This window comes from Rhizomucor pusillus (assembly GCF_041956525.1).
Source record: "Rhizomucor pusillus strain CBS 183.67 unplaced genomic scaffold VTP01scaffold_6, whole genome shotgun sequence".
NCBI lineage: Eukaryota > Fungi > Mucoromycota > Mucoromycetes > Mucorales > Lichtheimiaceae > Rhizomucor > Rhizomucor pusillus.
In genome coordinates this window covers 273550-294894 of record NW_027192148.1, presented here as the reverse complement: position 1 = coordinate 294894, position 21345 = coordinate 273550, and the positions used below count along the sequence as shown (strand labels likewise).

At 45.6% G+C, this 21345-nt stretch overlaps 9 protein-coding genes across 9 annotated transcripts; 4 read left to right on the top strand and 5 right to left on the bottom strand.

Annotated features, from left to right (window-relative positions):
• Positions 1-214: 214 nt before the first annotated feature.
• VTP01DRAFT_9006 (uncharacterized protein) lies at positions 215-803 on the bottom strand (the record flags this gene model as incomplete). Its single annotated transcript, XM_069388191.1, has 4 exons — positions 215-286; positions 346-440; positions 502-541; positions 696-803. The coding sequence occupies 4 exons, from the start codon at positions 801-803 to the stop codon at positions 215-217; spliced, it is 315 nt and encodes a 104-aa protein (XP_069240512.1).
• Positions 804-2442: 1639 nt separating this feature from the next.
• VTP01DRAFT_9005 (uncharacterized protein) lies at positions 2443-4011 on the top strand (the record flags this gene model as incomplete). The annotated part of the gene is made up of 8 exons (XM_069388190.1): positions 2443-2575; positions 2632-2735; positions 2804-2941; positions 3017-3176; positions 3241-3300; positions 3378-3643; positions 3709-3895; positions 3956-4011. The coding sequence occupies 8 exons, from the start codon at positions 2443-2445 to the stop codon at positions 4009-4011; spliced, it is 1104 nt and encodes a 367-aa protein (XP_069240511.1).
• A 1029-nt stretch (positions 4012-5040) lies between these two features.
• Positions 5041-6699, bottom strand: VTP01DRAFT_9004 (uncharacterized protein; the record flags this gene model as incomplete). Its single annotated transcript, XM_069388189.1, has 4 exons — positions 5041-5623; positions 5682-6149; positions 6216-6357; positions 6420-6699. 4 exons carry the CDS (start codon positions 6697-6699, stop codon positions 5041-5043), a joined length of 1473 nt encoding a protein of 490 aa, XP_069240510.1.
• Positions 6700-7486: 787 nt separating this feature from the next.
• On the bottom strand, positions 7487-8887 carry VTP01DRAFT_9003 (uncharacterized protein; the record flags this gene model as incomplete). Its single annotated transcript, XM_069388188.1, has 7 exons — positions 7487-7779; positions 7841-8149; positions 8222-8306; positions 8372-8490; positions 8550-8605; positions 8701-8780; positions 8840-8887. The coding sequence occupies 7 exons, from the start codon at positions 8885-8887 to the stop codon at positions 7487-7489; spliced, it is 990 nt and encodes a 329-aa protein (XP_069240509.1).
• Positions 8888-9073: 186 nt separating this feature from the next.
• On the bottom strand, positions 9074-10289 carry VTP01DRAFT_9002 (uncharacterized protein; the record flags this gene model as incomplete). The annotated part of the gene is made up of 5 exons (XM_069388187.1): positions 9074-9145; positions 9203-9275; positions 9344-9595; positions 9646-10138; positions 10190-10289. The coding sequence occupies 5 exons, from the start codon at positions 10287-10289 to the stop codon at positions 9074-9076; spliced, it is 990 nt and encodes a 329-aa protein (XP_069240508.1).
• A 136-nt stretch (positions 10290-10425) lies between these two features.
• Positions 10426-11907, top strand: VTP01DRAFT_9001 (uncharacterized protein; the record flags this gene model as incomplete). Its single annotated transcript, XM_069388186.1, has 5 exons — positions 10426-10468; positions 10533-10569; positions 10636-10777; positions 10843-10878; positions 10945-11907. The coding sequence occupies 5 exons, from the start codon at positions 10426-10428 to the stop codon at positions 11905-11907; spliced, it is 1221 nt and encodes a 406-aa protein (XP_069240507.1).
• Positions 11908-12249: 342 nt separating this feature from the next.
• Positions 12250-15806, top strand: VTP01DRAFT_9000 (uncharacterized protein; the record flags this gene model as incomplete). The annotated part of the gene is made up of 8 exons (XM_069388185.1): positions 12250-12906; positions 12965-13105; positions 13164-13219; positions 13285-13330; positions 13394-13684; positions 13746-13935; positions 13997-14661; positions 14727-15806. 8 exons carry the CDS (start codon positions 12250-12252, stop codon positions 15804-15806), a joined length of 3126 nt encoding a protein of 1041 aa, XP_069240506.1.
• A 3-nt stretch (positions 15807-15809) lies between these two features.
• Positions 15810-18610, bottom strand: VTP01DRAFT_8999 (uncharacterized protein; the record flags this gene model as incomplete). The annotated part of the gene is made up of 7 exons (XM_069388181.1): positions 15810-15914; positions 15989-16738; positions 16808-17197; positions 17254-17426; positions 17519-17733; positions 17788-18416; positions 18485-18610. 7 exons carry the CDS (start codon positions 18608-18610, stop codon positions 15810-15812), a joined length of 2388 nt encoding a protein of 795 aa, XP_069240505.1.
• Positions 18611-19629: 1019 nt separating this feature from the next.
• On the top strand, positions 19630-20861 carry VTP01DRAFT_8998 (uncharacterized protein; the record flags this gene model as incomplete). Its single annotated transcript, XM_069388180.1, has 6 exons — positions 19630-19807; positions 19865-19958; positions 20024-20198; positions 20265-20416; positions 20484-20592; positions 20817-20861. The coding sequence occupies 6 exons, from the start codon at positions 19630-19632 to the stop codon at positions 20859-20861; spliced, it is 753 nt and encodes a 250-aa protein (XP_069240504.1).
• Between the last annotated feature and the right edge of the window lie 484 nt (positions 20862-21345).

Here is a 21345-nt window from a genome sequence, read left to right as displayed (position 1 = left end):
ACACACAGGCATGCAAAGTTGTAAGATTTTGTCCAAGCAACCAAGATACTGTACGTTTATTGCTTCTGAAGTATATATTTATAAGCCATAACGCCCGCAACAACTAAAGTAGGCAGTAGCAGGCGACCAAACAATCTGTCAACAGCACCGTTGAGAATATCAGTTCTCCGATTATCCAACAAGCAGCAGTAGTCATCGTGTTAAATTGTTGTACTCACGACTTTTTTAGCTGCTGGGGTAAATCTCCAGCTCGGATAGGATGAAAGCGATGGTTGTCAACCTTGGACTTTTTTGATTGCATTGTTATAAAAGACGCATCAACGCAGACATCGAGGTTACACTTACTGCCTCGTCCAAGGATCCAATCAGGTACTTTCTCATGATATCTCTTGCATCGGTCGAGTGGCCGATATCTTCGAATACCTCGGTTGCATCGCGACCTGGACAGACAAGAATGTACATATGGCTTGAGACCCTCGAGTTAGAATTGGTATCCCTTACATTCTTTACGTACCTCCTTCATCTCAGAGAATTTCCTCGCCTAACAGCCAACAAATCAAATATTAGCATCTATTGAAACCGTTTATGTTTCCATAGAGTTCAAAATACCTCCTGGATGCTGTACCATAGCATTGTGGATTAATACAAATTTCAAGCGAGCTTGTAATTGCTCTTTTCTGTGTATGCAAGCTCACCTCCTGAATGAAATCTGTAACGTCATAGACGTTGTTGTGGATCATGATCCAAAGGTCTTTTTTCTTATTATGCTTCTTGACGTCTTCGGTGGAGTAGACTGAAGCCATTCTACAGTGTAAAGTTAGAGTGGTGGGTATGGTCTTCTTTCGTCCTGAGAAAAGAGCCAGCGCGCGGAAATGAACGAGGGAACGAAACTGTGGTATTTGCTCGCTCAGTGGATGTTGCACACGGATTGTTCGGTCCGCTTACACCGCAACGAAAGATTTCCACCGTTGTCGTACACATGTGCAAAGGGATGTCTCATACAGTATTTCTAAAGTTTCAAGGCGCACTATGGAAATCGTCAAGGCGTCGTGTAAATATCTGTGTGTCACATTTCCCAGATAGCTTATGGCACACCTCTCGAAAATTTATGGCGCTTTTGCTGAAAATGCGAAATTTGCCAAGTAGAAACAAGCAACAAAGGCAAATCCTTTGAGACTCTTGTTTTACGTGGAATTTTGATGATGTCTAACGCTGTGTACAGGAGACCTTTTATAGCTTTTTTAGATCTACTGGGATAGATAATTGAAATTGAAAAGTAGAAGTTTTACAATTGCCGTTTGTAAGGGTTGTTAGTTTCTGGATATTGCATTGGTTAACGTTATGTTGAGCGATTTCAGCTCTTTGATCTACTGGATGCTTGTTAAATGTCCAGTGGTAAGCTTCAGGTACAGAATCTGAGTATTTCCTTTTATATCATTTATGTAGTGAATACAACAGGTACTTTCCATGTTCGCAAGGCACCAGTGGATTGATGGTCATCATTATTTTAGGAACCGATGGAAGAAAATGCAAACTCATAAAATCGTCAATACGAGAATTGGAAGACAGGCATCTCTCGTTGGGAAGGTCTTTGGCGCAGATACCGTTTTGGTGCATTCTCGAAGAGCGTCATGGACGCAACCAACTTAGTTCTCACCGCCTAGAGTAGACCAGGTGATGGATATCTCTATATACTTGGAACGACATGCGACGCCAGAGCCAGTTGAGTCCGTCGAAGACAGAGCAGACAACTTCGGCTGGGTGCATAATACTCTCACAGGAGTCATTATCGATGCGAACCCTTACATTCCTGACGTGTACGTAATGCATGGATCTATATCCTCGGCACATTATACCTTCGGAATTCCGGTTTGTATGCATTGGATGCGATCTTCCTTTATCTAACTGCGGTGTGAGGGAATGACGGCGTACAAACAGATGCACCCTTACTTTTGGTGTGGGGCCCACTGGAGCCATGATATCGACTTTACGGGATTGCACATGGTGAGAATATACAGATTTGAGATATATTTGCGTGCAGGAGGGAGGAAGAGGGACTCGTGCGCTTATAAATTGCCCCAGTACAGTGACCGTGCGCTGACATGCTATCCCAGCATTCTGAATTCTAAATCTCCAAGTATAAATAACGTTCTTGTCAACTGCACAGCATGCAGTAACTGTTAACATCAGATGGCGGCTGTCTTAGGCTTTCATTAAAAGTCTATGGCTATTCGAGGTGTTTATGCACAAATACGACAGTGAATTATTTCCAATTTCTGGATGAACCGGCGACGGGCTGCAACAATGCTCAATTCGGCTAAAGTTGTTCATCGCATTCTCCGGTGCCTGAATGATGAGGATCGACGCAGGTTTTGGTGACACACGATTCCTAGGAACTTGCCTCCTCCACCCCTTGCTTCCTCTCTTCAAAGTCTCATCTCCATGGCGGCAGGGCTCTCATCACCTGCGCGTCGTCGCAGCCCAATGTACATAATCGCGCACCAAATATCCTTCTTGTTGACCGGAGTAGGTTCAACACTGGGTGTCCAGTGGTTGTTCTACGTCGGTGCCGCGAGTACGTTAATATTCACCGCTTGGACACGCAATATTGTTTTTGACAGTGATTTGTAGGCGGAACCAGTTTTCTAGTTCAGTTATCTCTATATATAGGCATGATCATGGTGGGTCTTTTGATCCCATGGATGCTCAAATCAAGACAGGAAGCAGCAGCACACGTAAGAAGATATATATGAGTTACAAGCAATGCCGTGCATATACATATATTGATCTTGTTTCTGTACAGCTATACCAGGATACCGAGAAGCTGCGTGAAGTTGCTGTAGAGGGTCCGATCCGACAAAAGAGCGTTGCCAAGCTGGCTGTGTTAGATATACTTGCCAACTCAACGGTTACCATTGGGTTTTCAATGATCGGCAGTGGAGTTAGTATACAAGGAGGAGGAGTGCATTCCAGCTTAGATAGAAACTTCTCTGCAGGACTAACGCTATGCTAGTAGATGTACCAAGTCATATACAGCAGCGTCGTTGTGTGGTGTGCAATACTAAGTTACATGTTTATGGGCCGTCTGCTCGCAAAAATGCAATGGTTCGCCATTTTCGGGACAAGCATGGGCTTAACGCTCTGTGCACTAGAGAATATGAACCAGCCCGCATCGAGTAAGCTTGTATATTCCCTCTCTCGGTTTATAATTTTTAACATCGACGCACTTTGACATCCCAGGCAGCAGTGCCTCCTTGACTCTTGGCACGGCAATGACTTTGTGTGGCACTTTCTTTTATGGTAAGGTGTGCTTGGAATGTCGGTGGCGATTGCCAGCTCCCTGACGATGGTGAAAAATTTGCACCTATTATGCATAGCATGCGCGTATGTCTACGCAGATCATCTTTTATCCCAGAATCAACCTGCACCGTTACCAGCAAGACTGTGTTTCTACAAAGGACTTTACACCACCTCGCTGACATTGATTTGGATCACCTTCTACACCATCCCACGCATAGATAAGCTCATTCACATAGATTCGCATGTTTCCCTCCAAACCGTCCTAACAAGATACGCACTTATCACCGCATCCAACGCCACTCACGCATGGAATTACTACGAGCTTCTGGATAACACTGGCAATGTAAGTTGTTTTCACGTTACGTACATGACAAGCAACCGCCCCATGCTAACATTCGTCCTTCCTAGGTGGCAACAGGCATCCTGCAAGCATTGCGAGCCGTGCTGGTGTACGGTCTGAGCCATGTCTGGTACTGCTCAACGGACTCTGCACAGTGCAAGTACCATGCATTCACAAAACCCCTCCCCGCAAATCGAGGAACTAATAACAATACATGCAGGCTTCACGGTCAACAAAGGATGCGGATCCATGCTAGTAATTGGATGTATTCTTCTTTTCATTATTGGTGGTGAAAAGTAATAATAAAATGTTAAGCTACTTGGAGACTCTGGATGGGTAGAAACAAACATCCAGCGTACTATGAAGGCTAAAGACCTTTATCTGGCAAGTTTTCCTGAGAGCAAAAACCAAAAGTATCCTAGAGAAAAACTCTCTGGATAGGTTTCATGGACATACGGTGTCTCCATGGCTCCCAATTGCACAAAATTTGCGTTGCTAAGGAACGGCGAGTGAAATTTTTTTCGGCGCTGTCATTAGACATCCGTTGCTATACGACTTGTGGTGTTAAGAGTATTTACAATATTGTTACGTAGAACGATGAACAGTATCCAAAGAAACATGGTTTGCAATTGGGTATTTTCTAGCCGTTATGGACTAAATTGATGTAAGAGTATTAACAGAGCTTTGTCGGTTTGCAATCATATATATCTTGCTGCCTAGCGAACCACCAGAAAAAGATCCATTTGAAATGTAGAAGAATCGCTCCATTGCATATTGTTTTATTTGTATAAGGAAAGAAAGAAACTATTCATTCCGAGGGAAACACAAATCACGTCAATTTTGCCCTGCAGACAACCAATGCGAACGGAAAGCTCATTCCATGCCACTGTTAAGCTTTGAACTCGAAAAACAAACGTAAATGCACCCGCTTGATGTCGAAAACACTCAGCCCACCCCATAACCCAAATCCTAGACAGAACAAACCACTGGAAAATGCACCAGATTGGAAATTCTCTAAAGCGTGCATCAACAATACAACAAAGACCGGATAATAGCCGAATGCGTCCTCTTGCATGCTTGAACCATAATCTCCTAAGAATGCAGCAGAGCCGGCCAGGTAGCATACGTAGATAAATCGTTGAATAGAATAGAACGCTAACAGTAAAGAACAGAAAACGTGAAATCCAAAACATGTGTTTTCGCGTGACCTGGCACAGCATCTGACATCGCATACATCCCTCTTTCTCTCTCTTTCTCTCTTTTTGTCACACCTCACCTTCCCTGAGACATCATGGTTCATCGCGACGCAGGCATTATCCTGATCCGCTAATGAGGGTATTTCTCAGCCGCCGTGTGGACAGCACCCCTTGAAGCCACGATGTCGTTACCTTGATTGGTATTTATTTAGCACCAAAGACGTATTCCATCTGTTCAAGAGTCTTGCCCTTCGTTTCCGGCAGCACCAGGACACCAGGGATAGCCAGGAAGCAGCATGCGCCAAAAAAGAAGTAAACACCAGAGACCGTTGTCGCCATAAAAAGCGGAACGCAGTAAGTCACCAGAATCGAGAAAGCCCAGTTGAGACCGTATCCGATCGCAATACCCTTTGCACGGGTGCGCATGTTCAAGATTTCGGCGGGATACACAAAGGCAGCCAGACTCCACGTCGATGCGTACGTCGCGGTAAATATATATATGAATGCAAGGATGGTGTTGCGGGCATTGTCGTTTGAGACTTGTACAACGCCTGTTTCGACGTTGACGTCCGCGTACACGTAGAACATGGCACCGACGACAAACATGCTGATAGTCATTATAATACTTCCTCCGAGGAACAAGGTCTTGCGTCCCCATGTATCAATGCACCACTGCAACGAGACAGCAGCTGCAACGAAAGACAAGATGCCAGTGCCACCCGTGGCCGCGATACCAGCCGATGAACTATTAAGGCCTGCTGATGAAAACGTTTGCGGAGCGTAATACCTAACGCTCTAATTAGCCATATCTATGTATAAATGAGACCGCGGGAGTTCTCCCTTACCAGATAGCCGTGTTTCCTGTCATGGCTGAGGCCACGCCGATGAAGGCAGTAGCGGCAAATCGCTTGCGGTTACCAGGGGCAAACAATTCTGCGTATGTACGCTTGCCGAGGGAACGTTCAAACTCGAGTTCGGCGCGGATCTCTTCGTACTCGTCGCGAACAATTGGATGGTCGGCTGGCAGTTCGCGCAAAAACACGAGACTTTGCAGCGCTTCCTCGTGACGACCTTTATCAATCAACCAACGAGGAGAGTATGGGAAAGGAACGACAGAAACGGCGAAGATGGCACAAACAAGCAACTGCAGCAACCAGGGAGCACGCCAGGACCAATCCGTCGTCAAGTAGCTCGTGCCAAAAGTGACAAAGTATCCAACAATCTGTCCAAAAAACACCATGAGCGAGAAGAAACTAATGAGACGGCCACGGATATCAGGAGGAGCAATCTCCGAGTGATACAAAGGAATAGCACTGTTGTTGTGAAACAAGAGTGAGATTAAATCTTCTTGCTGGTTCCAGCAGTGCTCTACCACTTACTTTGTAAACAAGCCGCATCCTAGACCAGCTACGAGACGGCCGGCAAGTAAGAGACCATAAGCGTACCCAATAACTTCAAACAAATTGCCAACGCAGAACATGATGGCGGAAGCGATAATTGTCCATTTGCGACTAAATCGATCTAATTGATTGTATGTAAACCGTGAGTGCGCAACTTTTTTTCTTCTTTTCATAGAAACATACCACAAAAGTAACCAGAAATGAAACCACCGATCGCACCGGTCATCAGAAACAATGCAAGCAACAAGCCTTGGAGATAGGACATAGTATCCGGAGAGAAGAATCCAGTCTGGAAAAGCGGCATGGTTAAAATGCCACTCACAGCACCGGTGTCGTAACCGCTGATGAAGCCGCCGACAGCTGCAACTATGGCGGACAGATAGACACCTTTGCGGAAGCGCGGCAGTGAACCTTTATCAACAGGTGCTGTCTTCTCGGAATCTTGTATACTCGCAATCGACATGATAAATATGCCCTTTCGAAAGATAACGAGAGGCAAGAGAGGGAGAAAGAGAGAGAGAAGGGACGATCTTTCGGATCAAATATATACTGCACACACACAACAAATAAAAATATAGGAACCCCGATCTAATCCGCGCCCAGCCACGTAAATCTTTTTTGATGTAGTATACGAAGAATGAAGTATCATCAAAATTTCACGATAAAAAAGCGATGTTGGTTGTTATCATTCTTTCTTTTAATGTTCGAACGTGTACTACTTAGGCTATAGTAAATAAGATTTTTCCCATAATCATGTTCTTCATTTTCTTGAGTGGACAGTAAAGTATTGTGGAAAAGCCAAAGAGAGGGGAACGAGAGGAGGACGGGAACAATCAAGATCACTTTCGTATACTAGATAAAACAATGCGTCATATATTTTTGGAAAAGCTATTTGGATATCAAACAGAAGTCTATATGGAGACAAGTGAGTAGGAATGGAGGCGAATGTCTATTATCTATCTCTGCGTGTGAGTCGGACAAAGATATGCTTGGGTCCTCAACATTTGCAAGAGGCAATTATTCCAAGGCGATTACCATAGAAGGCGACTGGACACTGACGTCTGATCGACACTCAGATCGATGGGAAATGCCGTGCAACCCTGATGGCTCACATATCCTACCTGCTAGACATTTGTAATTGCGCGAATTTATTTATTCCGCCGTTTCCCGTACATTCTAGCTATCAGCTATATGATTTTGTTTATTTACACTTTTAAGACTGTAACACCTGTTAAATGGATAGTTCATTTTCAATCCGAATCGTAAGCAACCAATGGAGATGGATCTGGAGATGATTGCCTTGTTCGCTTAGTTGGCTTGACTTGCACAGACTCTGCGTTTGCAGTATTCGAGTTCTGTGACAGAAATGGATCCATCTTTTTGCGCGTCTGCAGAGCTGCTTTTAATGCAAGCTTTTGCACTGCATTCGGAGCTGATGGCTTTTTTCTTTTCTTTGAACTCGAGGATGATGAGGATGATGATGATGATGCAAATATAGGCCCAACGCTTTTTTCCAGTTTGCGTTCCTCGACCGTGGGTCCTGCTGCGTGAGATTTGAAAGTTGGACGATGCTTATGCCAGAAAATATATGCTGATCTACTTACCAGCAGCAAAGTCGACCATTTTTGCTTGTATGCTGTCGCTTGGAGATTCAGGAAGTAGGTCAATGTGCAGCGAGTGCTTGTCGCGTATTTCGTCTGCTTCTTTCTGCAACTCTTTATCTTTCTTCTTTTGTTCTCGAAACTTCCGCCGTAACTCTTGCGACCGGGTATAAGGATCACTCCATTGGGAATCATTTAATTGTTGCAGTCTTGTAAGTATTGGCACATCATCCTCGGCCGTTCGTTTATCTTGGATACCGTGTTCTAGCCGGAAAATTGGATCGGTTTCCAGCCGCTCTTTGGTTTCCTCATCTGATGTAGCCATCGAGATCGAGTTAACTCTTGCTACATGTAAGCAATTTACACACTATCTACAATATATACCTTGTAACCGGATCACTTCATTGTCTTCCGGCTCCCATTCTTCCACCTTTTTCCTAGCACCGCTGATAACTTTGTATTTGGCATTCTATCAAAGTATTATCGAGCGTTAGAGTCAGAGGCTGCTGTAATATCTAGCCGTAGACTGCGTACTTTTGGATCTGTATGAATCTCAATCCAGTTGCTGCACAAATGACATCGCATCCGAAACTGCAGGATAGGCGTGCTGTAATAGTTGCCAATCTTCTTCTTCTCGGCATTGTATCGTACACCTTTCGTGATATATTCGTAAACATTTCTAATCCTCAGAACCATCCTCAACTATCCTTACCTTTGCCTACATGATTTTCGCAACCAGTGCACCATATGTTAAAAGGCAATTCAAATCTTGATATAGTACAAGAGAGTACGCACACAAAAGAGAGATTCAAACGTCTGCATAAGCACATGCTCATTGTTGCATACACTCGTCAGACTCCCACCTGACAACTAGAATGCCCTGATCGATTTTGCGAGCTCGATCTCCCAAAGGATGTTTGCCAACAAACTTGTTGACTGAACCCTTTAAATGTTCGTTCAGCAATGTTGTACATTTGCGTGCAATTGATTGAAAGATCAAACCTTGTCAGGAGTCCAATCTGGAGGGTAGTACTTGTTGAATGGTTGCATGATACAATTCGAGGCGGAAGAAACAGGTCCGAATGATATTGCTGGTGAATTTAATTCCAAAGCTTTTTAAACACTGTCCAATATCCCGTTCGTATTATATTGGCAAATAGTTCAAGGAGATATTTCTCGGATTTAGACAATCCAATAATCTTCATTACAATCATGGCAATCAATAACAGAGCTTCTTTATTCATTTATATGTTTAGGTCTTTGCCAGACACCCCACAAAATCGTTACTAACGTCGATAACAGAAATATCTAGGGCCATCTAGTCAATACCAAGCGTTCTCAATTACACCGCATGTTAAATCTTACCATTGTCTTTGTCGATATGGTATCCACAAACGCATTGCATATTTCTGCGATCGTTTCAGCGAGTAATTTCGTCCTACACGGTTCATCATTGTCAGCACCAACAAGCCGATCGTTATCTTGGCTCTCTCTCAAGTAACTCACTTTCCGATCCATATTGGATGGTATAGACACTGCTGCCATTGCTGACACTGAGCTTCCATCGCTGGTAACATTGTCGAGGGATCGCAACGGTTTCTCATATATTCAAGGCGGCACCGATAATGCTCCTCCAATCGATCGGATTCGTAAATCTCCATCTTGAGAGTAACATCCCTATGAAAAGTAATTGCAAACTGTACGCATAGATACAAGACGAGCGCAAACACAACAATGTTGCGCGTTAAAATAAACATGCTAAATATTCAACGTCAGTAACAGCTGCAATGCAAACTGGAAACACATACTCTGATAAGAAAAGGATGAGGCTTCGTTTTTGATCGGGGAGGAAGGGTGGCGGATACAAATGCTGATGTAAATGTTGCTGCTGAGGTGCGGGTATCATATCATGTTCGGTCTGGGGTACTAGAGCTAGAGTATTATTGTCGTCGTCGGGAGATGATTGTGGTGGCGATGGTAACGGTGATGATAAGGGCGGATGTTCGTTTTCTGTCGATGCAGATATTTCAGGGGAAGCATTTGATGGAAGTTCGTATTGGTGCCGGAGGGAGTTAGTTTGTTGTTGCTGATGCTGTTGCTGTTGCACAGGACGAGGTGGTCGTTTCTGCTGATCTTTGCTAATGTCTAGATCTTGGATCCCACGCAGATCGCTTTTCTGATCGTCAAGTTTTATGCCGTCCAGTGAAGAAACAAGGATATCTGCGTCAAAAGATGTTGCGAATTTCTTGGGTTGGAAGTGATTCCTGGCTTTTGCAAGAAGTGCGTTTGCTGCTGCAGGATCTTATTCGATGATTTAGATTGATTTTGATTCGGACGCGGTTAGTGACTTACAAGGCGAAGAAGAAGGTGGAATGTCGAAGACGTTGTAGGGAGAAAGTGGACGTTCATACTCGAACTCCATGGGAGCCTCCCATGATCTTTCAAACGCCATATTCTTATTAGCAGGATTCCCAAATCGAATGATGCCGGTTGTGTAAGCAGAGAAAACCCAGCGTTTTGTCACGCCACCCTCCACTTTGAGACCTTTAAAGAGAGAGCGGAGGCTCGCGCATGCTCATCCATTAACTATGCTTTCTCGTACGACAGCAGCGAGACACTTTTCTAACCACTGTAAGCCATACAAAACCCGCAAATTTTCAAACATGAATCTCTGAACCGAGCATACGCTGTACAGTGCACACGCAGCCGCGCTTTGCTTTGCGGAATGCAAGGTAATGTCAAGTTCTTCTTGGTAGCAGATCTGGGCAAAATCGCTTATTTTGTGTACTCGATTGTAGACTGCTCGCAAACACCCAGCGATCCATTGCTACGGCTGCCACGGCTGGTGCAGGTTCACGCCAGCGTCGCAACGTCGTGTACGGCGTGTCACTTGCCGTTGCTGCCACAACTTTCGGTTATGGTTTATTGAAAAAAAATCAAGTTAGTGTTTGCAATTTGTCAGTGTTGGTTAGATACGGTTTACTCAATTGGAATTTATTCTCTAGGTGCACTGTGATGCCGTCAGCGACGATAAACAGCGCGTAAGTTTTCTAACATGCCCTATTTCCATGGAGAAAAATCACGTTGACAAAAATGTCGGCACTTAGAGATCGGAAGGACCTATTACTGACAGCGACCCGATGCGGCTGCGAATGGAAGCTTTCGTAAAGTCACTGCAAAGCCGAATTGTGCAGGAAATTGAAAACATTGATGGCAAGCAATTTACACGCACTGCCTGGCAACGTGCTGAGGGTGGTGAGGGCATCACATGCGTGCTGCAGGACGGCAATGTCTTTGAGAAGGCTGGTGTAGGTGTCTCGATTGTTTATGGACAATTGCCCAAGGCAGCTGTAGAGCAGATGCGGCACGACCGAGGCAAAGAGATCTCAGCGGATGGCCCTGTTCCATTCTTTGCAGCTGGAATTTCACTCGTGATCCACCCACACAACCCAAACTGCCCAACAGTCCATCTCAACTATCGGTATTTTGAGATTGAAAACCCGGATGGCACACCGAAAATGTGGTGGTTCGGTGGTGGATCTGACTTGACGCCAAGCTACTTGTTTGAAGACGATGCCATCCATTTCCACAAGGTGCTTAAGGACGGTTGCGACAAGACTGACAAGAAGTACTATGGCAACTTTAAGCAGTGGTGCGACAAGTACTTTTACAACAAGCACCGAGGTGAAGCCCGTGGTATCGGTGGCATCTTCTTCGATGACTTGGATGACAAGCCTGCAGAGGAACTCTTTGCCTTCGTCAAGGAAATGGGCAACCGCTTCTCGCAATCGTATATCCCTATTGTAAAGAAGCGGATGAACATGAAGTATACACCGGAAATGAAACGGTGGCAGCAGATCAGACGAGGCAGATATGTCGAGTTCAACTTGGTATGGGATCGCGGTACCAAGTTTGGCTTGCAGACACCAGGCGCAAGAATTGAAGCGATCTTGATGTCTCTGCCACTTACTGCACGCTGGGAGTACATGCACGAGCCAGAAGTTGGTACAAAGGAGGAGGATTTGCTGGAGGTCTTGAAGAACCCTAGAGACTGGGTGCCGCTGGATTAAGCACGGCATTGCTACGTTTTCTTTTTTCCTTTACCAATAGCTATAATAATCCATATCCACTGCTGCTGCTTTTTTTGTCGTTGTTAGCTCTACTTGTTTTGTCTGGGAAATACAGTATTTCTAAAAAGTAATGTCGCAGACATAGAAAATTAGTGTTGCCCTTAAAACTACCTGTGTAAAAATGACCGCGTATTTGGCAATGCAAGGATTTTTGGATGTGGATCGCTGTGTTTCATTCGGGGCAAATGAAACCGAAATTCATGCCAATTGCAAGGGGATCAATTCACCTGTCGTCATACTTCCCCATCTCTTCCACGTTCCTCACTCAGATATATTACCACAATGTCAATACAGCAGACAGAAGGCGAATTCAACAAAGGCATTAGTACTAGCACCGAGCGGCAAGAACAAAACATCCAGGAAATATCAGAGCTACAATCTGAAGCGTATGGCGCAGACGCGGACCAAGAAAAACAGCGTCTCGAGAAAGAAAAGAACCAAGAGCCTAGAGAGCAAGCGCCTAGTGAGATTGACCAACAAGAGAGACAGAAATCTGGCGTACGAGCTGTAGACTATGGTCTGACCGGTCCAGAGGCTGCACCGCAAATACAGGATAACATCGATTACAGCACTGCAAGGCGGAAACGGCCTCAAGACCCAGAAGCAGCCAGCACCGCGTCATCTTCTGCATCCTCCATACGTCGCAGGCGCAAGTCTGTTGAGGAACTTAACCGCCGATCATCAAAAGTTGGCTCCATCCATTCCCCCGACGTAAGAGGACTTCAGGATCCTAACAAACTTGTAAGAAGCCTCGAATTCTCTGCATTAAAGTACATCGTTGGTGTCTGCACGATATGCTTCGTTTCTGGCCAGTTTGGTTTCGGTGTAGCAACAGCTATACTTTTTATTATCGCTGGGGGAATGGCATACTGGTACTTTGGTACACAGCCTCTTCGTGGTTACCGCTGGGGACTCGAGCGCCAGGAAGGGTTGAAAACGGTAAGAATATCATATAAAGTGATTGGGATCCAAAGATAATCTAAGATATTCCCGATAGCTTTACACATCAGAAGGCGAGACAGTCGAATGGCTCAATTTCACTGTTGAAAAGATTTGGCGAAGCATTGATCCGGAATTCTTTCAGCGTCTCCAAAGTGTTATCGAAGACCAGCTTCAAGCACTCATGCCGAAGTTTATCGTATGTAAGAAACTCCATCGACGTGTTTACTCTATTTTCAACAACCACAAATGTATAGAAAGCAATTGAAATACGAGATTTGGATATTGGATCGCAAGCGCCGCGCGTGCAAATGTAAGCGAAGAATTTATAGACATGGCATGAATCACGACAGTTAAATAGCTCGATAATATCTTTAGGATCCGTGTCTATCCTCCATTGGCTGGACAATCTGAAGAAAGCATTGTAAGTAGATTGGTTTAAAGTTGATCAGAAAACTTTATTCTGACTGGGAACGGCATGGCGTAGTTTGGCGAAGTATCCTTTAGCTTCCATGCGCATCCAGCAGCCTATCTCTCAAAGGAACGCGGCAAGATTGAAACTTGCCCGCCAGGCGTCACAATCGGTATCCGTGCAGCCATGGATGCACCTGCTTTGACCGTACGTGGCGAGCTGACTGCATTGTCTGGCAAGATACGATTCAAGATCGTCACTGGTCCCGAGGTACCCTTCGTATCCAAATTAACTATTGCATTCACTAGCCCGCCCGCCGTCGAAACAGCCGTTATGCCGCTTACAAAGTACATGAACATCATGCATGTAAGTAAGAGAAAGGAAATTGTGGTTTTACAGCAAAACTAATAACTCCTTCATTCGCTAGTTTCCCCTGCTCAAAACCATCATAAACCAAGCAGTTTCAATGGGATTGGCAGACATGGTTGATCCTAGGAGTTTAACGGTGGACGTACGCCAACTCCTAGGTGGTGCTGGCAAGGATACAAATGCACTGGGCGTTGTGCGTGTGCATATCATAGAAGCACAGTGTGATCCAGCCTCTATCCACATGAAAGGTATTAAAAAGAAGACAAGGAAGGATATGAACATCCACAACTCATCGTTGATAATTTACAGAGATGGAGGACTCGTACGTTACATTGGCGCTTAGCAATCAACCCAAGAAGAGCATGTCGAGCACACGCGTCTTGACGAACGACAAGGATCCTCGATGGAATGAATATCTTTACCTTTTGATTGGCAAGGATGACATTATTGCGAATACCAACGTCGATATCAAAGTGTGGGATGCAGACAAGATCAAATACGACGACATGTGGGGTTCCATAGCCGTACCGACCAGAGACATTCTGCAAGCTCAAGTTGATAGACTGGGAAACATCATAGGCTGGTGCCAAGAAGAACGCACCGTTTTTGATGGATGGGCGCCCTTGGACAAGAAGGATATTAAAGACTCCAGAAACAAGCTTCATTACAAAATGACATTCCATCCCAAATATCAGACGCCGGATAAAAAGGTGTTGTCAGATGAGGCCGAAAAGGATGGAAAGACGCCGGAGCAAGAGCAGCAGAAGCGCGTGAATCCTGAACACAGAAGTGGCATATTGTCAGTCATGATCCAGCAAGGCGCAGATTTAGCTATCGAAGACGTCGAAACAATGCGTGCGGACGAACTTAAGCATCCTTACAACCCGAATCAAGTCGTGAGTCCGTACGCTGTGCTTTATATTAACGATAGCAAGGTCTTTCAAACCAGAAACAAGTTGCGCAACCCGAGTCCGGTAAATTTATCACCACCTCATCATCAATCCTTGCTTTTTATTTTTACTAACGATCCCCGTTGAAGCACTGGAATGCCCTTTCTGAGCACTTTATTCAAGACTTTGAAGAGACCACGATCCGTTTATCAGTAAAGACATCGGTTGAGCTCGAACGTGACCCGGTTCTTGGCACCAAAGCCCTGCAGCTTGCAAACCTTTTCCGGGAGAATAATAACCAAAGCGACGACGACCGCGAGGATGCAGCAGATCAAACATTCAAAGAGTGTCAAACATGGGTCTCTCTAGGATGCGGTATCGGCTCTGGCAAAGTATTGCTTACTCTGAAATACAAACCTGTCAAACTTAGTCTGTCTAGAACCCTGCGTACAGCAAATGTTGGGACGCTTATTGTGGATAGCGTGTTGCTTTCAGACGTCAAGTCATTCGACCTGCAGTCTGTGAGGGCTCGATTAGCTGTCAACGTGGATCCCGCTATCGCACGTAGTTTGCGGAACAGAGATCTTAACACTGACGACGACGTGGACGAAATTGGATGGTACGACAAGCACCTGTATTTCCCTCTTATCATGCGCCAACGCAGCGCGCTTTATATCCATCTCACGCAAAGAGGAATTAATGGACTTAAAGCAACTGGCCGTCTCTGGCTTAAGGAGGTGACGGACGACGAATGGCAGGACGTTACCATCGGTTTACACAACTATCTCTCTGAACACAGCAAGGAAGCAAATAGGAACGAGGACCCGTGGCCGGAAGAGGGTCAATTCGGATATATTACAGTGCGGCTCAAGATCGTGCCTGGTTTCTCACCCGTATTCACGCATCTACACTTTTTCAACACGGATATGGTGGGTGCAGACCCGTTCCACGATCAGACTCTCACGGTTACGGCAGAGAAATGGATGCAAGAGCAAGCGCCTTCTGTACTAACAGAGGACGAGGAAGAGGAGGAGCAGGAGACCGAAGAAGCCATTGGACGATACGAAAAGGAGATGCGAGACATGTCCAGACCTCGCAGAATAAGCAAGCACGGTGTCCTGCGCAAGGCAGCGTGGGGAACGGATTTTGTCAAGCACAGAATTGATACATTCAAAGAAGGATTTAATTCGGAGGCACGTTTGAAAAGATCGGTTGCTAAAGAAACTTAATGACTACTCTGGGTAAAGTCGTTCCAAAATCTCGGGCACAGCCTTGTCAACGCTGCCGCCGTGTTTTTGTAGCAACTTGACTGCTAGCTCGTCGCAAAATGTCAGACCCTGCTTACAATACATACTTGTTTAATATCATCTACTGTAATAAATAAAAAAGGTATGCACACCGACTTACTCACCATTTCATGGATCTGGGTCAATTGTTCGTGGAATGGATGGGCAGGAGGTACCGGAGAGACTGTTACCGTTCGAGGCAATTTTTCGTGTGGATTGGATAACGTTGCAGCATCATTGTTTGATTCGTCTTTATCTACCAAGACGAATCCTGTGCTTCCTTCCTGTTGTTGATTGTAAGTCTCGCGAGCGACAACGCTACTGGTATATGAAGGCGCTACAGAGACAATGGATCTCTGGCTGCCGGCACTTGAACCAAAACTGTCGCATGAGACAACGGAAGGTGGACCGTCTGTAAACGACGGACCCTCGCTTTCATCCACTTCGGATCTTGCGTGGGCTGGAGTCACTGTGCCTTCGCTGGAACGAGTAGTCAAAACGGGATATATCATGCTGTTGTTGTTGCTGCTGCTGCTGCTGGTGGCTGCTTCACTCGACTGTGGTGGTGCAAGTGCATCTCGATCGGGCAGCGGGAGAGGTTGAGGAGCATCCGGAACAGTAATGTCAATCCAGAACGTTGGACCGAAAAGTGTACCGTTAGGAGTGGATAGTCGATAGTCGCTGATGTAGTCGCCAGGTTTTGAAGGTGCTTTTATGTTTAGAACGACGCAGACAGTTTCTCCTGCTTTGGCAACCGGGACAACAACGTTGTGCTGGCCGACGCTAGGTGCGCGCATATCATGGTCTCCTCCAGTAAACACGATAGAGGTACCAATAGGCCAGTCAACGAGACCATCATTCTTGAGCTTCCATATCTAGTATGGAGTTTTAAAATGCCAAGCCGATCAAAACTCCTCGGCAGCCGAGCATTTCTGTCATTTTACCTTTGGGAGTACTTGGCCAGGATTTAACGTGGTTTGATCGGGTATGGTTACATCTTCGATAAACCTTGCCGAGAAGAGTGCTTCGCCGGAGGAGTGCTTAAATGTCTGTTGTTGTGAGGGAGGACGTGCAATTTGCTCCGCAGTGGCTTCAGGCTTAGCGACCACTGGTGAGCGAACACCGGTGTTTAATGAAACGATTGTTTTTGCTGATGGAGAAGAGGAAATGTAAGTCCGAGTTGGCGCTTTGGTGAGCATATCCGGAAGTAATGGCTGATTGAATACGGTAGGGATAGGATCACGAATCTTTAAAAAGATATGCTTGGGGTTGTGGGACCTGGGAGCGTCTACTTCGCACGATTCACAGAGATCAAAGTTGTCGCAGTGACCGCACTAGATGGAATCCTGATTAGACTTTTATCCAGGAGAATATCCGCAGAGAAGTGTACCTTATATCGGATGCCCTTGATGGTTCGGTTGCAGCCATCACAGATAACGCCCTTGTGTTCCACTTGTTGCCATGGGACTGGCGCAGATGGCTTGGGAGGGTACCGAGAAAAGAACTGATTTCGAGGATGGAACATACGGGGCAAATCGTAGCAGCGTTGGCAAAAATCATAATCTGCAGGAAAAGACGACATTAGAAACAAAATCCAGAGTAGCTTGTCATCTGTTGCTTTTTTTAAAGAGGGGGCCAAGAAATTCTTTGCTTACCTGGGCATTTCATGCAGCGGTGGCGAGTGCCGACAATATCAGTATGACAGTGATCGCAGACGTAATGTACATCCGGTTGCTGCTCTTCCTTGGGCTCTTCTTCCTTGGTATCCTCTCGCATGCAAATGAAGAGGTGGAGCGGGTCATGTTGCACAGTTCGCTTGCAATTTTCACAGAAATCAAAATCTTCGCAAGTCATGCAGCGGTACCGAGCGCTGAGTTTATTCCATGAGTAACATTGATGCTCAACCCAGGGAATGTCAACTTACCCTTCGATCAGCTGACGGCATGCGTTACATATGATTCTGGTACAGCCACCACGACCTTGGCAATGTCTCGGCGAATGTTCGTTTTGTGATTTCTGGGTATCCGTGGGTTGCACAAGCGTGGTTAGAGTCTTGTGATAGACGTGGGCTGCGGCCGTAGCGGCTGCCCGAGCTGTGTTCTCCAAAATTGCGGATGCGACATTGCTTGGCGGTTGTTGTCCAGCAGTGTTGATTTCTCGCTGAAACTGGTCGATAAATTGCTGCAATGTGTTTGCAAGTATTTCGCCGCCTCTTGGCTTTTGGGATGCGTAGCTGCCAGAAGCGGCTTGCGACGATGACGCGCTGCCTATTTGAGTCCGAACAGGCGCTCCAGAAACGCTAGATGATGCATTTCCCGAATTGCGCAGGTCATCGCCAGCAGGCTGGGATGTTGATTTGCTCTTTTTGGGTATCGCACGTAGATTCAAGCGCACGGGGTCAAGATTGCGACCACAATGAGAATAGTCCTGAATTGCACTCCAGAACGCATCTATAACATCGTCGTCGCTTGCCATTGTAACCTCATCCCCGTAGCGATCTTCGTATGTTATTTTCAGATCCATGCTATCATCGATACGAAAGAAGGCATGCAGCTGCGATGTGGCATACCAGCCGTCGTCAGCTGTCGTAGATAATTTCCGTCATGGCCCAGAGATGTTACCTCTTGATGCAACTGCTCATAGCTCACGTCAGATTTCGTCTTGAAGCGCCGGATCTCATGATCTTCATTGGAAATATGAAGAGTTGCTTTGATGGTTACATCGAATGGTTCATCGCTATTAGCCATTTCCGAACGATCAGCGCCAAGAAGAAGAAATGGAAAGGAGAAAAAGAAGGACAATAAAGCGGAGCACGGCGCCCACTGTCCCTCAGAATAGAAGCTGTTGGCTTCCCACGCACCCAGTCACACACAGCATAAAAACAATCAAGCTTTTCCCATATGATCTCATTGCTTGCTTCTATTGCTTAAGGCCGTCGGTTGAGAACAGATATTGTACCAATTACTGATTATCTCCACGTTTGTGGAATGAGAATACTGCGCACTCTTTCCCAGCAACCCAGCAGCGGCAATGGATATCGTGTTCTTCTCAATTGACACATTCTAAACCTCCACTGGTACCACGCTCTAGCGCAAACAGTCGGAGAGGATACCCGGGGTTAGTACACCATCATCCTAGGGAGAATAAGAAGCTTGCGTAGATCTATTATCGCCGTGCTCGATAGCTGATCTATCTGCAGCTATGCATGTCAATCTACAGTATCATGCAGAAAATAGATTCTGATATGCAATCTGCGATGGTAATGACGATGTTTAGACAGTCGGATGTAATCATACCAGTTGTCTGGACCGCAGAACCCATTAACATTGAAAATGTCATCGCCCCAGGCTTGGGAGATCGTCCCCGCTGTAGCCTAACCCTAATTGGAAAGACAGTGAGACAGTGATCCCCCATCCCCTCTTGCTCTCTCCAGTGGCTTCTCCGACTGAAAAATTCACTCTCTGATATTTTCGTACAACCGTGGAACTTATGCAGAAATGCTATTGCAGGATAAGGTTTTTATTACATCTTCTGCTTTCAACACCACCAGAGTGAGCATCTTTGTCATTTTCCATGGATCAATTTTTGTGTGCTGCCAAATGTATGCAGCTCTCGATGCAACCTGCTGTTGTTACTCGGATACCCACTTTATCTGAAACATATGCATGAAGAAATAGCTTCCCGCTTACGCGCCCCTATCTTCGTTTCTTGCCGTTCTATTCGCTTACATAAATCCTCTCCCTTCTTCTTTCCACATTGCCTCCCGATGCGCCAGCCAGATGCTATTAGCTTGCGTGAATTGCAAGAACCATTGCTCGAGGATGGCAACCACGATTGCAGCGATCCCCAAGCCGAAAAAGACCTAGTGAGGCGTTTAGATAAACGACTGTTGGCGTTTGCTATGCTCGGGAATCTTGTCAAGGCACTTGACAACAGTGCGCTAGGTACAGCTAAATATAAGAAAACGTGTGGAACAAAAAAACCAACTGCACTGCTGCTAGGGAGTGCATTCATTAGCGGCATGGAAGAAGAATTGCATATCACTGGAGTTCAGTACAATTGGATGACAGTTGTATTCATTGCAGGTTATCTAACGTGAGCTATAGCAACAGGGGGAGGTTGGATGTACGGGCCAAACCAATATTTATCGTTTTGTTTAGAATGCAGGTGCCATCTAACGTGCTCCTATCTCGACTACGACCATCCGCTTATTTGCCAACGCTTGAGCTTGTATGGAGTATCTCGACTTTGTTGATGGGCTTTGTACAGAATGTGTACCAGGTATATCCTATCCGTGTCATCCTCGGCCTAGCAGAAGCAGGCTTTTACCCAGGGGTACGTGTTGTTGGTTCAAGGTGTAAATAATAAATTCATATTATGTGACACTTTAACGCCCAGTAGATTGTATTCCTGTTCGGCACGTGGTACTCGAAAAATGAGCTTGGTACACGCATGGCTCTTTTGAACGCGTCAAGCGCGCTCGGCGCCGGTCTGAGTGGATTCCTCCAAGCCATCATGCTCAAAACACTGGATGGATTTCTAGGCATAAGCGGGTAGGGTAGCACAGGGTACAACTCCAATATTTCAATGACTGAATTTACGTGTGTTTCTGAATTCCAGCTGGAGATGGATGTTTCTGTTGGACGGTTGCTTGACTGCCATACTTGCCATGTTTGGTAGACGCTACCTTCCTGATTATCCGCAAAATACTGCTTGGCTGACAGAAAAGGTAACTAATTACTCCACTTTTACATTTTGCTAGCATCTATTAATCAAGGAGGAAGGAAAGAAACATTATCAAGCGAAGAGCTGAAGAAAAGAAGGAATCCGACAAGAGTGCAGCCAGCTGGAACAGCCTTACTCGTCTTTTAAAAAGTCATTATCTCTATCTGTTTCTCGCTGGATGGACTTCGTTGCAAATAGCCCTAGGCTCAACACATGTCTTGGGTATAGTCGCGAAAAGACTTGGATACGATGCTGTTACTGCAAATCTTTTGACAACGGTGAGACTTTACTTTCGCTGAACTGCACATTGAGCGAGTATCTCACGCTTTTTTCAAGCCGACTACATTGCTTGTAATGAGTGCGGGTTTGATAAGTGGTTACGTGAGTGATAGAGAGCAATCACGCTTCTGGTAAAACTTCTCGTTGGTTTTGTTACAGTGTAGTGTCTCCAAACTGACGGAATATTTTTTAGGTGCATATTTCCTCCGGCAGCGCTGGGTCTCGTTGGTGCAATTATGCTGGCGAATTTTGTTAAACCTTTTGGATTGCTGTATGCAGGTTTTCTCGTGAACCATGTGGGCATCGGTTCCATCTCTGCAGTAAGTCCGAATGTCGAAACGCAAGGACATCTTCCTTGGGCTAACATATATTTATATTCGTGCATCCGTAGCTTGTCATGACTTGGGCAAGTGAAAGCATGTCTCAAGAACGCGGTATGCGTGCCTTGGCAGTCTCCATACTCAACACGTCTGCTTCG